General features: G+C 43.5%; 1 protein-coding gene across 2 annotated transcripts in view; it reads left to right on the top strand.

Moving 5' to 3' along the window:
• The first annotated feature begins 3,114 nt into the window (after positions 1–3,114).
• Positions 3,115–18,352, top strand: part of ABCC3 (ATP binding cassette subfamily C member 3) — a 34,956-nt gene continuing 19,718 nt past the window's right edge. For both annotated transcript variants that reach the window (XM_027870577.1, XM_027870576.1), the window contains exon 1: positions 3,115–3,215. In XM_027870577.1, coding sequence (XP_027726378.1) covers positions 3,171–3,215 — 45 coding nt within the window. In that variant the 5' untranslated portion in view covers positions 3,115–3,170. The remainder of the gene's footprint in view (positions 3,216–18,352) is intronic.

Below are 18,352 nucleotides of genomic sequence, written 5' to 3'. Positions count from 1 at the left end.
CAGATTGAAAATTCACTTGCTTAATCATAGGAAGTTAACTAGGGGCCCTCCACTCTTGTTTTTCATTGTCATGGGTGACCAAGCCCACTGTGATGGAGGTGACTTAATTGCACCGAAAGTCCCCCAATTTATTTTTGTACCTCTGGACCATTCTCTTATCCAACACAAGCAGGCGACCATCTTATGAACATCTTGTGACCACCTAGTCAGTGAAGATATTCCTTACTTTGCCCAACTTGTGACCTACTGACAGATCATTTTTGCTTATCTTAGCCTACACATCATATGTCAACCAATGGAATTATTCTGTATTCGGTATAGCTGTTCTTGAATGTCTAGATATCTAACCCCATAAAAATAGGGCCATGGAGGAAGGGGGCATCTCAGATTGTGAGGAAAATCTGAGGTCCACTTCATTAGAGGGGACCATGGACCCTTTAATAAAGGGCCATTGGCTCAGAGCTCTGCCTTAGTCTCTCTTATCGTAGGTCGAAAAATTTTTATCCCCACAATATCCTTTGTATATTTATTTGTTGGAGAATGGCTTTTAATAGTATATATTTCTGCCAACTATATATCTTGGGTACCAAACCCTTATTTGGAAAATTTGATACAAAGATTTCTTCTCATACAACTGCTTCTCTTCTAATAATGATGATGTTATAATAATATGAAAGATATTATTATTATTATTATTATTAATTATTATTATCAATATTATCTAGGATCAAGTGGCTCAAGAGCAAAGTCCAGTTATCCTGTGGCAAGGAGATAGAGATTAAGACCAGAGAGGAGATGAATGTTAGACATAGTCTTCTATATTTTCTCTGAAGGTGAAGGGTCTTCCTTCCCAGTGAGACTCTAGCCTTATCCTTCCCCCACCCCCAGCAAGAATCTTACCCAATAAGATCACCCAAATACCTGATGGTGGGGAATGGGGGAATCCCTATGTCTGAACTTTATCAGTAATGAACCTATGATACATTTATTTCTGAATTGCTGATCTCCAAGTTCCTATGGCAGGAATACAGGTCCTGGGATTGGTAGTCTTGGGTTTGAATCCTGGTTGCCACCGTTGTCAATTGTGTCACCTTGGGCAAGTCAATTAACTTCTCTGAGAACTTCTCTTTCATCCATAATATAGGGGTGACACCTGTATTCCTTATCTCAACAGTCATTATGAGAAAAGGCTTAGCAAGAGCAATTTAAAGGACTACCTATAGAAACATGAGCTATTATCATTACCTGAGACATTATCTAATCACACCAGGGTAGGTATGGTGGCTAGTGCTGGGGAGAGAGGGGGAGGGAAGAGAAGGAAAGTGAAAACAGAGGGAAAGGAAGATAAGAAGAGAGGATAAGTGTCCCTCTGCAGAGACAGACTGGTGTGATCCCATTTTAAATATAGGGAATGAAGAAGATGGAGGATCTAACCATGGGGGTGGGAGCTTTTAAGACTGGTGAAGATTTTTCAATCCCCTGACCCTAAAGTCTAAGTGCCACTGATGGAAGAGAATTAAAGAGGGGAGATTGAAGTTCTCAAAAAAGGGTGGGGGAATACAATGAGGCAGACCCAGAAATCTACTCCCAAAAGCACTTGTCTGTATCTGAAAGAGACTAACCTGGATTAGTGAAAGTTTGGCCTATTGGGAAATTCTTTAGGGCCCAGGCAGCCACAGGGAAAGGGATGATAGAAAAAAGGCTATGATTTCTACTCAGGCCCCACCCTACCCTAATATGTCCTTCAGGGCAGGCCCCATCTAGTTTCTATGCCTAGATTTCACCTGTGACCCAGTCCTTTGTAGCAAAGGCAAACAAAGGGCTAAGCCAGTGTTCTCTGGTGAGCTGGAATCTACAGTGGTATGAGAAAGTCAGGAGGAAGGGAGGAATGAAGGAAAAAAAAAGAGAGAGAGAGGGCGAGCCAGAGCTTTTTGGCTGTTTTTACTTTATCTCAGTGGCTGATGCCCACCCACCATTGTGGAGGAGTCCAGGAAGGAGCCAAAGAAGAAAAACACCTTTGCCTTAGAACATGCACCAGAGCCAAAGAGCTGGGAAAGGGCAAGACAGAATAGCTGGGGAGGCCTGGGGAGGGATGAAGACCAAGGAGCAGGGGCAGGAGCAGGTAGGAGGCCGTCCATGCTACTAAGTGACATCTTGTAATTTTGTTCCTTCCTTCTGGTGGGGGGGGGGGGGGGGGGGGGGGGGGGGGGGGACAGGGGGAGAAAGGGGGGGGGAGAAAGGGGGGGAGGGAGGAAGGGAGGGAGAAAAAGACAGAGAGAGCGCTGGAAGTAGATGGTAGGGACCTGTTTTGAGGGCCTGCTGGGTAAAGCAGCCAGCTGTGAAAACCTGCATCCCGCCCCTTCCAGCCCAGCACCGACCCTGATGACAGCTTTTGTCAGTAACTCAGAAGACATTTATTTTGGGGTACATCCAGTTGACTTTCATCAACTCAGGAGACTTGGCACCAATCATTTGGATAACAGACACAAAACTCTCCTTTCCTCAGTTTGCCTCAACCAGCAGTCTCTGACTGACTGGTCCTGTTTCACCTGAATACATCACCCAGGACAGTGAAGACCTGGGCACTGGAGGCTAAATGGTTTTGAATTTAGAATTTAGGGACATTCTCTTTTTTCTCTTGGGGGTAGGGTGTGGGTGGGAGAGGGTTTAATCCTCTCCGTTGTGTAGCCTCTGATCTGTCCCCAGTTAGCTTTAGCAGGATGGACTTTTGAATGATGATGTCCTATTTTGTGAAGAAGTGGACAGGAAGACTTTAACCCCCAAGTGCCTATTATTTAGGGGAAAGGTCTCTATCTGAGACCCTTTATCTCAGTGGCTAAGACTCTCGATTCTTCCGGACTCTCCTCACTCTGGGAAAGTCACTTTCAGGGTGGGGTATAGGGGAGCTCCTTGACGCAACCATAATCACGCTCCCTCTCTCCTCCAGCGTCCCGGGCCAAGCTCCCCAGGGACTGCTTTCGCAAGAAGTCTGAGAGGCAGGGGGGGAAGAACTCACTAGGGGGACGGGCGGGGTCCAGGGACGAGTGGGGGCGTTCCTACGGGTGCAAAGGGTGAAGAAGGGTTGGGGCGGTTCTGCGGCGGTCACACCCTCCACTGTCTCGGCGGGTGCTCAAGGCTCTGCTTGGCGCGACTCGGCTCCGCTCTGCGCCATGGATGCCCTGTGCAGCTCTGGGGAGCTCGCCTCCAAGTTCTGGGTAAGGCGCGGTAAGCGCAGTGCCACTGTCCGGCAGGCCGTGAGGCGCCGAGGAAGAGAGGAGTCCTTCCTGGGACAGGGGAAGGGCAGAGGCAGGGAAGAAGCCCCGGGGCAGGAAGGAAGGGCCTATTGCTTCCCGGGGAAATTACCTGGGAGGGGGAACGGTACATTTTCCAGTTAGGGGAGTTGGTGAGGGCTTCCCTGGCACAGGACTCAGTGTGAACACCCTGAATGCCCAACCTAAGGGGACAGACAGGACAGACAGTATGTCATTGTGAGCCCCCTTGAAAAGAGCCTGTGCTTGGGCCAGGGAGGATCTCGCAGGATGCTCACTGGTCACCGCCTGTACCCTAGACTCTCTCCGTGAGCGCCTCAGTCCCATTCAACACATAGATTTGATGGGTTGTTTTTTGTTGTTGTTGTTGTTTACGTTTGTTTTGGTTTTGCTTTGGTGTTTTTTTGGGGTTTTTTTTTTGAGAGCAATGAGGAGACGTGTGGAAAAGGGGAAGCTGGGAACTCCAGTCAGAGAACTTCACCAGTTCTTTATGAGGGAGGAGACCGAGCTGGAAGAAAAGTAGCAATAACTAGCGGTTTCCTTAAGGGAACCCTACCCCCAGCCCCTGCATGAACTTTGTGATTAAACTCCGATTTCAGAGACTTCTAGGATCTGGGAAGAAGAGAGTTCCCCCACATCCCATCCCGCAAATAGCACTTGGATATCTTGTTTCGCTAGGGACTTTTCAGATGTGGCTCTGTCTTACTAGCTGTCCCCACGACCTCCAGCCTCACCAAGTCCAGATGTAAGGAGAAGCCAGCTTAATTCAACACAGTTTCATTAAGCTTCTCTTAAGTGCTGGAGATGGGGATAGGGAGTGGACCTGCGATTTCATTGATTAGGGAACATAGGCTGAAATGCTTGGAAAGTTGCCTAGCAACTCGAGATAAAATGATTTGCCCAGGATCTCATAGGCAGGTGTCAGAGGAAGGACTAGAACAGGTCTTGTTGGTCCCAAGGCCAATTCCCTGTGTGGGTATGGGGTTACAAAGACCAAAAAAGGAAATGGGGTGGGGACTACTGGTTCTTATACTCTCCTGGGAGGATACAGCATACGCACAAATAATTAAATATAATTTAGAGAGAAAAAGTTGTGTTAGTAATTGAAGGCAATCAGGAAAGTCTTTTAGGAGGAGGTGGCATCTGATCTTTGAAGGATACTAGGAATTCTAAAAAGGAGAGAGAGCATTCCAGATCTAGGGCTAGGAGGAGCATAGTCAGCCAGCCCAATCCAGGGTTTTCCAGGACTTGGATGTAAGATGTGGATGGGAGGCAGCCAGGATGATTAATGACAATGAAGCAGATTTTCTTTCCTTGTGAGAAGGGGCAACTTCTTGCTTCTCTGAGACACTTGGTTGCTACCACTCAAAGAAGTCAAAAAGATGGTTGTGTCCCACCCCTACTCCAATTCCTTGTTCTATGTTTTCCCAAATAGGTCTCTTGGAGTGGGCTAGGCTTTCCTGTTCAGTAACAGTATTCATGAGGAGCTGATCTGAGTTAGCCTGTTGACCTCCCAGGTGTTTTCCTGGTAGACTAAGAGCTGAGCTGGAGAGGGGTGGGGAAGTGCCCAGTGTTTGGGCTGGCAGAGAGCCAGGTGCCAGGTGCTTACCCTGGCTGGTGTGGGGGTGGGGTGGACCTGGCCCTGGCTTTTCTCTGATTCCTATGGCTTCCCCTGCTCTAGATGAAAGTTTCATAAGGAAGTGGATTCTCTCTTTGTTATTAAATCCTAGCCTTGAAGTGTAAAACTCTAGTAACCAGAGACACTGTGACTAGTCACCCATTCACCTAATCTTGGATGGATCCCACTCAGGGCTGGTCACTCACCAGGGTCCAGAGGTTGGCATGTTGGGCTAATTAATATTAATTAGCTTCCTGTCACCCATTCTCTCATCCTCATGGGTCAGGCAGAGAATATGACCAGCGTTGCCTTTGTCTGAGAGATGCAAGGACAGACATTTAGGGAACTATGGCATAATAAAGAAAGCTCATATTTCCAGAGTTCTTTAACCCTTTCCTCACAACAGCCCTATGAGTTAGGGAGTGCAAGTGTCATTATCTTTGTTTTACAGATGAGGAAACCAAGCTTTGACATGGGTATGGTAATAGCACCTACCTCACAAAGTGGTTGTGAGAATCAAATTGCATAACATCGAAACTTTAAAGCACAATGTAAATGTTATTCTTATTACTATAAACTACCACCTTACAAAATGTGGGTGGAAATTTCTGCTGATCACTCAGGTGGCTCAGGTACCTCGGATAAGAAGCTAAACCCTTCAGGAAGGGAATGAATGTCCAAGGATGCTGAGGGCTGACTGATTGCAGAGAGACAGGAATTCCATCTTGCCCTGGATTCTAGGATCAATTGTCATAACTGGGCCGATCCTCTTTATCCTTGATATGCTTTGGACTTTGAGGACCTACAATTTCATGGCCGACACAGATGGCAGCTCCTCTATAATAAAATGGAGCAGGAGTTCTTAACCTGGGGTTCATTCACTTGTTTTTTAAAAACATTTTGACTACAGTATTCCAATATAATTGGTTACCTTTATAATCTTATGTATTTATTTAAAGTTTATTCTGAGAAAGGGTTCACAGGCTGCCAAAGGCATCCATGACACACACAAAAAGGTCAGGAACTCTTGAAACAGAGTCTTGGAAAGTTGCTATGGCAAAAAAAAAAAAAATCCATCACCTTTCAGGCAGCCTGGAGATGTGCCTCTTTGAATTTAATTATGCTTGTCTTTTAACAACAGGACCCTTATCTGATACTTTTTCAGTTTGATGAACCTGTAGCCAAAGCTGCCTTTGAGTACTCAAGTCACCTCCAAGCTGCAATGAGCCTTCAGTGGAGGTTACCTTTTTTTTACAGTGCTTAAATATTTTTAGCTCCTCCTGGAGTCCCAGTGCCAACTTCCCCTTTGTGTACCCACATGCAGATTTCCTTGATAACAGCTCTTGCTTTGTGAATTGAATGCTGGGCATTATATATTGTTTTTGCTTGGTGACTTGGGAGGTAGAGAAAGTTGTGGTTTAACAATTGAGGGTGATCTGAACATCTTCCAGCAACATTCCTTACTTTTCAGGTGAGGCCTAGAAAGAGAAGAAGAGTTTCACCAACTAACCTGGGGAGAGGGACAAATGTTTTCCAAACTTGACTGAGAACCCACTAGTTTTGGCCTTGACACCTCTAGCCCTGAACTTTTCCACAGGAAAAGATTCAAAACCTAGATAGACACTAACTCAAAGATTTGAGGTAGGAAGAAAGAAGAAAAAGATTGATTGAAGAAGACAAGATAAGGGAGAATGCTTCAGGGGTCTTATAATTCTGCTCTAGGTCACTCCTGCCTGTCAACCTCAAGAACTAAACTGACCTAATGAGGTGGCTGGTCTAAAAGAGATCCAGTCATCTTACCCTCTATGTCTTGTGGCCCAAGGACTAAAATGAATAGGATTTAGAAGATACGTGGAACAAGGGCTTTAGTCCTAGGGCCTTTGAGCTAGCTTATAGTGGGTAGACACAGACTTAGTTTGTCAGCTCATTTATGGATTTATGGGGGTGGAGTGAGGGCTGAGGGTAAGTATTAAAAAGAAAGGATGGAGGGTGGGACTCTTTTCTTTTCTAGAAAGTGACCCAATGAGGTCAACTTCCTCAATTACTTCTACATTCCATGTAGGGCTTGATGTAGAGATTCCACTGTAGGGGCGAGACCCCTGAAACTTTCCCTGGAGTCAGGACCATGGACAGAACCACACGCCCACCTGAACATCTCACCTGCTAATCTATCTTCTAGCCTGAAATTCTCAGTATAAGAGGCTTTTCTTGTAGACTACATCTTAACTTGCATTTTTGTTCTTGAACAGGTATCATAGGACGTAGAAGTGATTGACAAAGTCTCAGAATTGGAAGGCAAAATCCATCTAGTTCATACCTAAACTTGTACATGAGATGATTTATAAATAATAAAATCATAATAGCTAGCATGTATATAGCACTTTAAAGTTTGCAAAATTCTCTTCATATTTTATCCCATTTGATTCTCACAATAGCCCTGGGAGGTAGGTACTATTATTATTTCTATTTTACAGGTGTGGAAACTGAGGCTGAGAAAGCATAAGTGACTTACCCAGGGTCACACAGCTAGTATCTGAGGCAGGGCTCTATCCACCCTGCCACCCAGATGCCTCTATTTTATCTTATTCACCCATTGTCTTTTGACCCATCTAAGGGTACCAAAGGAATGAGCCATAGGATGAGTCCATTTTCTTGGGTTACTGTAAGGAAAGAAGTTCTCTTCACCATAGCATAGAGCACTGTTCCTTCTAGGGGAAGTCTGGGAGACCTATGCAGGCAACTGACAGCATATAATATACCTGGTATGGTGCCAAGGAGGAACTGGAGGACTATAAGGGTACTGAAGACCAACTGTGCCCAAGGTTAGGTCTACTGACATCTGAGCAGAGCTGAGTAAGCCAAACTCTGGGGAATTTATTAACTTGGATTGTTTAATGGCGTAGTTTATTGTCATTTCTCAAGGCGGAGCTTGTGGCTTTGGGAATGAGATCTAACACAAATAAATTTCTAAGCGTGAGGGACTGACCACACGATTCCTAAATGTGGATGTGTTTTTTGCAGGGAGAGTCTGAGTGTGCCAAAGGAAATGTGTGTCAAAAGGGTGTCACATATATTGCCAAGGGCCAACTTGGCCTCATAATGACAACCTCCAGCTCTTTATTGAATGCCCACTGTGTATAGTTATGTGACCATGGGCGAGTCATTTAACCTTCCCTGAACTTCAGTTTACTCATCCATAAAATAGACATAATAGTACTTGTGCTGCCTACCTTATAGGATTGTAGAAAAGCACTTTATCATCTTTAAAATACCATATGGCTGCTGAAGTCTTCCTCTTCCAATGCTCTAGAATAGCTTGTCGAGTGACCCAGGATTGTTGAAGGCTGTAGCATTTGAGCACAATTTTAGTTTCTTATACCCAGTTGGAAGGGCTCAGAGGTGGACCTCATAAGTGACCAGCAAGACCATCTATTGAGTTCTAAAAAGGTATTAAATTTGTGTTAGCAGAAGGAATACCCACAATGACAAAATCATGAAAATGTTAATCTATACATATAGGGTATTCCAAAAGTCTTAGTTCAGTTTTAGGCTATTATAGCACTAAGACTTTTGGGACATGCTATGTGGGTGTGATCCATTAGCATCCTAGGATCATCCTAGCTTTAGAGCTGGAATGGACCTTAGAGGCCATCTTAGTCCAACCCATTAATTTTACAGATAAAGAAACTGAGACCCAGAGAGGTTAAATGACTGGCCCTTGGTCACACAGTAAAAAAGGCAGGATTTAAACCAACATCTTCTGCCTTCAAATCCCCAAGGTTCATTCCCTTGTACTGTGGTACTCTAATGATCTATATTAGGATCTCTGATTCCCTCCAACAATAAGGAGTTGTTTCTACTTCCAAGGAAGGTGCTCGGTAGACATCTATTGATTGCTATCTCTCATCCCTTTCCTCATGTCCCAGGAAAAAGGACCAGAAGGAGGCCCTGGGAGATAAGATTTTTTTGCATGAGGACAGAGAATGACTATCCCATGCAAATGAAATGCAAAGTAACATGCAAATCAGCAGCTATTCTCCAGCCTCTGACTACAGGTATTTTAGATAACTGAAAAGTGACAGGGTGTTCCCTCTTTACTTCCTGTCTCCCCGTGACATGAGCGGATCAGATTACAGCTGGAGCCAAAAAAATTCCTTGTATGGATCATATTTCTTCTTATTACCCATCATTTCCTCAATCACCATCAATATCAATCAAGCAATCAACAAGCACTTACTTTGTTCCAAGAAGGTAATAGGTACTGTAGATACAAATGCAATGAATGAATGAAACAAAATTTCCTTGCAAGAAACCTCTCCCCTGCTCTTCCTGATGGAAAAAAAAAGTTTTTTTTTTTTTTTGAGCTGAGGCACTAAAATGGTATGTGGTTGAAGACAAAATGGGAAAAGAATGGAGGAGGAAGAAGAAAAAGAAGGGAGAGAGGAAGGGGAAGAAGAGAAATAAGAGAGGAAAGGGGAGAAGGGAATAAGGGAAGGGAGAAAAGAAGGGAGAGAAGAAGGGGAGAATGGATGGGAAGAAGAGGTGTGGGAGGAGAGAGAAGACGAGGGACAAAATAGGGAAAAGAAGAGAGGAAGATTAGAGGTTAGATATTCATCATTGGCTCACACAGATTTAAACATAATAATAAAAGGTAGCATTTATGTAGAGTTTTAAGATTTGCAAAGCACTTTCCAAATATCTCATTGGATCCTCACAATAACTGCAGAAGGTAGGTGTTATTATTGTCCCCATTTTACAGATGGGGAAACTGAAACAGCGAGAGGTTAGGTGACTTGCCCAGAGTGACAGAACCAGCAAGTGTCTGAGGATGACTTTGAACTCAGATCTTCCTGACTCCAGGTTCAGTGCTCAACCCACTGTGCTACCTAGCTGCCTCTCCTGGGGGGAAGCAAAAAGGGAAGGGGGATGGAAAGGGGAAGGGGAAAGATGTAGTGGACTAAAGTGAAAGGGAGGAGGAAGAGGAGGGGAAGAAGAAGAAAGACAATAAGGGAGGAGAGGAGGGATAAGGATCAGTAAGTGGGAAGGAAGGGACTTATCTTTATTACCAACAATAAACTTCTTGGAAAAACAGGGCAGAGGGAAGGGAGGGGAAAGGAAGAGTCCAGCCCTTGGAAATGGGTCAACAGCTCTCACTTTAGGTGAGTGATTAATGAAGAAAATATGTTGTTTTTTGAGAACCTCTTCCCTTTGAACATCACACAAACCTTAGACCTCATAATCTGGCCCTCTGATTTTACAGATGAGGATAAAGACAAGGAGATTGAATAGCCCAAGGACTTACAGTGGGGAGCAGAACCCTGTCTCCTGAGCCGCACTGTGCTTATTTTGTGGTACTACCTGCTGTGGTTCTACAGCAAGGCCTGGAGCTCTCTTCCATAGTCTGTTCCCCTTTGAATGTCTGTGGGGATTCCAAGCCAGGATAATTACCCCTTCCATAATTCCTTAATTGATGGAAGTTTTGTGCCTTCTGTAAACCCATTTTTTAAAAAATAGTATTTTATTTTTTCCAATTATATGTGAAGATAATTTTTAGCATTCATTTTTACTAAATTTTGAGTTCCCAATTTTTCTCCCTCCCTCCTTCCCCTCCCCTCTTCCTAAAATAGTAAGCAGTTTGATATAGGTTATAGATGTGTAATCATATAAAACCTATTTCCATATTAGTCACAGTTGTGAAAGAAGAAACAGACTAAAAGTGAAAAGCCATGTAAAGAATAACACGAAAATAGTATGTTTCTTTTCTTTTTTTTTTTTTTAGGCAATTGGGGTTAAGTGACTTGCCCAGGGTCACACAGCTAGTAAGTGACAAGTGTTTGGTCTGAGGCCACATTTGAACTCAGGTCCTCCTGACTTCAGGGCCAGTGCTCTGTCTGCTGCGCCACCTAGCTGCCCCATGAAAATAGTATGTTTCAACCTGCATTCAGAGTCCATCAGTTCTTTCTCTGCATATGGACAGCATTTTCCATCATGAGTTCTTTGTAATTGTCTTGGATTATTGTATTGCTAAGAAGAGCTAAGTCATAGTTAATCATCACATAATGTTGCTGTTACTGTGTAATGTTTTTCTAGCTCTGCTCATTTCATTTTGCATCAGTTCATACAAGTCTTTACAGATTTTTTCTGAAATCTGCTTGCTCATTTCTTATTGCACAATAGTATTTTATTATATTCATATATCACAACTTGTTCAGCCATTCTTTCCCCAATTGATGGGCATCCCCTCAATTTCCAATTTTTTTGCCACCACAAAAAGAGCCGCTATAAATATCTTCGTACATACAGGTCCTTTCCCTTTTTTTATGATCTCTTTGGGATACAGACCTAGTAGTGGTATTGCTGGATCAAAGGGTATGCAGTTTGGTTGGGCATAGTTCCAAAATGCTCTCCAGAATGGTTGGATCAGTTCATAGCTCCACCAACAATGCATTAGTATCCCAGTTTTCTCACATTCTCTCCAACATTTATGATTGTCCTTTTCTTGCCATATTAGCTAATCTGATAGACGTGAAGTGGTAACTCAGAGTTGTCTTAATTTGCATTTCTCTAATCAAAAGTGATTTAGAGCACTTCTTTATACTGCTATAAATAGCTTTGATTATAAACCCACTTTTGGAAAGATCCAAAGCCCACTGAATAGGATGATTTAGGAGCTGCCCCACCTGGGTATAATGAGGTGGATCAAACAACCCCTGCCCACTGATAAGGCCTGCTGGGGACCGGATACTGGAAGAGTCCAGACTTCCTCTGGAAGGCAGTGAGGCAGTCCTTCAAAATGCTCCAAAGAACAACAAAGGCATTCCCTCTGCCAGTATTAATCACAACCTGTCTAGGCCTTCTCATCTTGTGTAATTCTTGCCCTTGCCCTTCCTGGAAGATACCAGTGTATTCGAAGCATTCCTCTTGGTTTCATGGGTATGGGCCACTCTTGGGATAGCCATCTGTTGTCCCTGATCTGACTATAGGCAGTGAGTGGGGACAGGCTTCCTTGTGCTTGAGCTACCATACTTGGAGCCTCACCACACGAGTGAGGGCCTCTCTACACATGGGATCTTGTCACACATTGTTACCAGCTCAGTTTCTTTCTCTGCCGTACGTTTCTATAGTAAGGGATAGCTCCGGGATCCCTTTCTTACACCATCGTTGGTGATATGCATCACCTTACTCCCACGTGTGTACAGTGTGTCTCTCCTTTGTCTTTAGTGTCAGCCATAATTCTGGTTGTTCCATGATTCGTCACCATTTAGCATTACTAGAGGAATGCCGGTATTTGAAAAGATACTTTTTGTGGTTGAAGGGTTAGGTTTTGTTGTTGTGGTTCTGGTTAGGGAGCAACTTGAGAACCATCTGCAGTTTGCCAGATCAATCAGCAATTATTTATAAAGCCCCTATGATGTGGTAGGTGCCGGAAATAAAAATATGAAACATGAACTGCCTTCAAGGACTTTACATTTTACTAGGGAGATACAATATGTAAATAATAAGAAATAATAATAATAATACCATTTATATATCACTTTAAAATATGGCTTTATTTTATCCTTACCACAACTCTGCAAATTAGGTGCTATTATGATCCCCATTTTACAGAGGAGTAAACTGAGGCAGACAGAGGTTAAGTGATTTACCCAGTGTCACACAGCCAATAAGTGTCTGAGGCTGGACCTAATGTCAGGACTTCATGATTGCAGACCCAGAGCTCTATGCACTGCACTACCTAACTGCCGAAAATATAGACAAAATTAATATGTAGTAACTGTACTGAGGGATGGAGAAACACCAACAATTGGAAGAAATCAGGAAAGTCCTCTTGAAGGACGTGATGGGGATGAGTCTTGTGGGTTACAAGAGGCAGAGATAAGGAAGGAGAACAAGGAGCACAGCCTAGGCAAAGGCATGGAGAGTGAAATGTTCTGTAACAGCAACAGCAGGTAGGCAATTTTGGCTACAGGGCCAAGTGCCTACGGGGCTATGATGTATAATCAACCATGGCAAATAGGCTGGCGCTATATTTACAGTCTGGCTTTAAATCTCATCAGTATTTTAGCCCAGGGATACTGGGGAAGCTTCTTGAGCAAGGGAATGACACAGTCAGACACAGGCTTTGCTAATATCAATTTGACAGCAGTGTGGAGGTTATATCAGAAGGGAAAGTGACTGGATACAGGGAGGCCAGTTACAAGGCCATCATAATCATAATAGTCTAGGCAAGGGATGAGAAGAACCTCCAAGTGTTATCCAGACCTCTTTCTTACTAATATGAAAGAAATAATTCTGTATTCTTTGTTTTGGGCACAGGCTTGCCAGAGACAATATTTTTAATCAAAAATATTCTAATTCTAAGTACCTCTGCCTAGAGGGAGAGAAAAAATGAAAGAGTAAAAATCCATCCTGCTTTTGAAAATCTTTACCACTGCCCCCAAGCCATTTTGGAATTACAAAGTCTAGTATTCCCACACAAAGATAAAATTCCACAATAAGATAAAACTTAGTAACAGAGCTTAGGCAAATGTTTAATTAATAGTATGTTTTAGAGCCAGATGAGGGGGCACACACCCGACTACTGGAGCCGGAGGGGGCTGTGACTGATTGACCTCCTCAGCTCAACAGTTCTGAGCTTCAGTAGGGCTAAAGCCAATTGGAGGTGCACATTAGGAGCAGCACCAATATGAGGAACCCCTTGGAGGAGGGGGTGTCACTAGGCTATCTGAGGAGGGCAACTGGTCCAAGTTGGATACAGAGCAAGTCAAACCTGTGTCAGTCAGCAGTGGGGTTGGGCTTATGAGTAGTCACTATAACGCCAGCCTAGGTGAAATAGTGAGACCAAGTCTTTAAAAAAAAAAAAGATTGTTTTATAAGACAGAACAAAAGTCACGTAGCAATAGTCAATTTTTGACACCTCTTCAACAATTATTTTCCTAAAACCATTCAATTCTTCTTTAACCACTGTCCAACTGGTCAAGGATAAATCAAGAGATGCTTCTATTAGGAGAATTGATCCTTCTTCTTTCTCTTATGTTAATCACTTCAGGGAAGGCTGTCCTTCCAGTTCATTCTAATTATAAATTGGTTGGACTTTCTATAAGAATGATGTAAAGATCCTAAGTGTGGGACGTTGTTTGGACATTTATAGTTAAAGAAAAACTGGTAAGTTTCTCATTTAGAATGGAAAAAGGACTTCAGACTAAAGGACGGTCCTAATGTTATTTTAAAATACAGAGTCTGAAGAGGGCATGGGGAGAATTCAGTGTGCTTCCACACAGCTATTCAGTTTTGGGCCCAGCTCACTGTCTATCTGTGGTTTCTACCCAATATAGAAATTCTGATGAAGTAACTCAATGGATTGCTCATCCCTAATCTGGGCAATATGAATTATTTATTCATTGGAGTTAATTACGTAGGGGGATGACATGATCAGATCTGCACTTCAGGAAAATCACATTAGTGGCAGAATGGAGGATGGATTGGAGTGGGGAGAGAGTTGAGGCCAGCAAATCCACCAGCAGGCTGTTACAATAATCCAGGTGTGAGGTGATGAAGGCCTGTGCCAGGGTGATGGCAGTGAAAGAGGAAGGAAAGGGTGGTACTCCAGAGATGTTGTGGAGATGAAATCAATAGACCTTGGCAACACCTTGGATATGGGTGGGGGGTGGCGGAGTGAGAGAGAGTGAGGAATCCAGGATGACTCCTAGGTTGGCAGCCTGAGGGTCTGGGAGCATGGTGTGGGCCCTCTACAGAAATAGGGAAGATAGGTGATGGGGGCGGGGGGAGTGTTTAGGAAGAAAGAGAATAAGTTCTATTATGGATATATGGAATTTAAAATGTCTAATTGACATCCAGTTCCACATGTCTGAAAGGTAGTAGGAGAGGTGAGCTTGAAGGTCAGCAGAGAGTTTGGGGAAGTGACTTGACTCTCATTAGGAATTCAAGTATAGTGCCAGAAACATTGGCAGATCTATTCTATTTTACATCTATTTGTTGCCCTTCCAGTTTGATTATAAATGATCTTTCGACGATCTGGTTTAGTTAAGTCTCATGCCCAATTATCTGCAGACTCATTTTCCAATCTCTTCTTGTAGTTTTATGAGGCGATACCGTTCCTTATCTTCTATTATACGCTGTGTCAGCTATTGTTCAGTCATTTCAGTTGTGTCTCTTTGTGACCCCATTTGGGGTTTTCTTGGCAAAGATACTGGAGTGGTTTGCCACTTCCTTCTCCAGCTCACTTTACAGATGAGAAACTGAGGCAAACAGGGGTAAGTGACGTGCTGAGGGTCACACAGCTAATAAGTGTCTGAGGCTGGATTGGAACTCAGGTCTTACTGACTCCAGGCCTGGCATTCTGTCCATTGTGCCACCTAGCTATTATATCTATTTCATACATAACTATGAGAAGGGGCCTGATACAGTAGAAAGAAGACTGGCTCTGGGGTCAGACGACCTGGGTTAAAATACTTAGTTCAGTTTCCTCATCTATAATATGCTAGAGTTTGACTAGATGGTCTCTGATTGAGACCTTCCATAGACCTCTTGGTCTGTGATACTACAGCAGATGGATAGATGGATGAGTGTACTGACAACGGGGACAAGGAAGATGGGGGCCTCTGGTTCCTGTGTATTTTGACTTTAAAATGAATTGCATACTGGTGGTATGCAAAGTAATATTTAAACCCTTCTTTGTTCCTAGGAATCCTAGCCTTGGACATGGTAGGCCAATGGGAAGGAGACTCAATCCTTGCCCTGTGCTCCACTTTATCTTGTCCTTTCCAACACAGTCTGCCCCTTCATTACAGCCAGGAGGAAACCATATCTTGCCTATAGAGATTTGAACCTGTGAACCTGGTTCAAACTATGCTCTTCTACCCCACACCCCAAAATTCATTCACTTCTTACCTGTCCTACTGATCTTTCAGGGTGTCCTCTGCGGTATCATCATCCATATCCCTTGCCCTATATTCCTGGGCTCTGTTATGGACTCTAGTCTCTTCTCTCTATATAATTTTTCTTAATTATCTCATCAGTTCTCACGTATTCAGCTGTTATCTCTATGCAGATGAATCCCCAATCAACATCATATCTATCCAACCTTCCCTCTTCTTTCTCCCAAGCTCCAATCCTGTATCACCAAATGCCTGCTAGACATCTCCATATGGATGTCCCATGGGCACCTCAAACTCAACATATCAAAAACACAACTCATCCTCTTTCCTCCTAAAGTCATCCTGGATTCCTCTGTTTCCCTCCTTAATCAACAAGCATTTATTAAGCACTTACTATGTGTCAAACACTGTGCTAGGTACTGGGAATAAAAAGAATACAAAAACATGATCTCTGCCCTCATTTTTAATGGAAGAGAAAGCATGCAAAAAAATTGTGCATGCAAGATATATACAGTGTGAATTGGAAGTAATCTCAGGGGAAAGGCACTTGGAGAAGTTAGGGGAGGAGGTCCAGGAAAGGCCTCCTACAGAAGGTGGAATTTGAGCTGAGTCTGGAAAGAAGGCAGGAGGCAGAGGTGAGGAGGGAGAACATTCCAGGTACAGGGGACAATCAGTAAAATGTTCCATGAATGACAGCAAGAAGGCCAACAAAGCTAGATGGTAGAGAATGTAGAAGGGCATAAAATGTGAGGACTGGAGAGGTGGGAAGGGCCCAGGTTGCGAAGGGCTTTCAAAGCCAGGCAGAAGATCGTGTATTTGTTCCTGGAAGTAATAAACAGCCATTTGGAGTTTATCGAGGGAGGGAATGTGTGGGTATGACATGGTCAGACTTGCATTTTGGGAAGACCACTTGGGCAGTTGAGTGGAAGATGGATTAGAATGGGAGTCTTGGACTAGAGTGGGGAATCTTATCAGATCAATCTCAGCATCTCTTGCATCTCCACCCTTCTCTCTACTCACCTCACAACCACTCTGGCTCAGGACCTCATCAACCCCTAGTCTGTACTGTGTAGGTGGCCCTGCATTCAGTCTCTCCTCTTACTAATCTGTCCTTCACCCACTGTGAAGTTAAAACACAGGTGTATACAAACCACTCTCCAGGCTTAAGAAGCTTCTATGGTTTTATGAAATAGCTGGGGCAATGGATAGAGAGCTAGACCTAGAGTGAGTTCAAATCTGATCTCTGATATATACTAGTATGACCCTGGACAAGTCATTTAACCTCCCTGTGCCTTAATTTCCTCATCTCTAAAATGAAGATAGTATTAGTACCTAAGTCCCAGGGTTGTTGTGAGGATGAAATGACATTATATTTGTAAAGCACTTTGCAAACCTTAAAGTGCTATATAATTAATAGCTATTGTTGGCTTGGGCTTTTTTTTTTATTTCAGTTTTGTTTTTATTTTCAGTTCCAAATTCTCTCCTTCCCTCTCCTCCCTCCCTCAGCCATTGAGAAGGCAAGAAATACAATACTCATTATACACATGATGTCTTGTAAAACATACTTCCACATTACTAGCTATTGTTAATAATAATAACAACAATGATGAAAATAATAAACAACTCCTCTTAGCATTTAAAGCCCTTAACTATCTGGTTCCAATCTTGCTTTCCAGGCTGACAGCATGTTTCTCCCTTAACACACTCCATGCTCCAGCCAAACTGGATCATTGGCTGCTTCCATACCTTCCCTTTCGGTTTCAGGCTTTGCACAGTGCTTGGCATACAGCGAGCGCTGGATAAATATTGACTCATTGACTCCATGCCTGGGATACTCTTTCTCCTCCCTTCCACCTCTTAGAATCTTTTGCTGCCTCCAGCGATGAGCTCACGTACCACCTCAGTACCATCTCCTTGAAGATGCCCTTCTCTATCCCTTCAGTTGTTGTTCCCCCATTTCCCTGTTCCTTCCCCCCTCCCCCATCACACTGTATTTATTTGATGTCCTGTGTTTGTAAGAAGCATTGTGGCAATGCCTTGAATTTGACTTGAAGCTAGGAAAAACCAGATTCAAGTTTTCACTCTGCCATAGATTGTGTGGCCCTGGACAAGTCATTTAACCCTGTTTGCCCCCAGTTTCCTCATTTGTAAAATGAGGTGGAGAAGGAAATAGAAAACTACTCCCATATCTTTGCCAAGAAAACCCCAAAAGGGATCACAAAGAGTCAGACATGACGGAAACTGATTGAACAACAAAAAAAAAGGCTATAGTTACAGAGAAGGTGCCAACCTGCCTTCCTAGTGGGACTTTCCTCACCTGGAAATTCCCTCTACTAATGAATTCACCAGTCCAGTCCTATCCTATAGTTAATTACCTGCTAACTGTTTCTCTCTTCCACCTCTGTATATAGAAGTTCCTCGAGGGCAAAGGTTTTCTCATGTTTGTTATTGTACATCCATCACCTACCATGGTGCTTGGACCATAGCGAGCAGGCAGCACATTCCTGTTGGTTGATTGTTCCCTTGGTTTGTGGCCTGGGGTCAAAGGAAATTGTAAATGGTCCCTG

Source organism: Vombatus ursinus, unplaced genomic scaffold (genome assembly GCF_900497805.2).
Source record: "Vombatus ursinus unplaced genomic scaffold, bare-nosed wombat genome assembly UNPS02014797.1, whole genome shotgun sequence".
NCBI classification, from domain to species: Eukaryota; Metazoa; Chordata; class Mammalia; order Diprotodontia; family Vombatidae; genus Vombatus; species Vombatus ursinus.
This window is presented reverse-complemented; position numbering and strand designations above follow the sequence as displayed.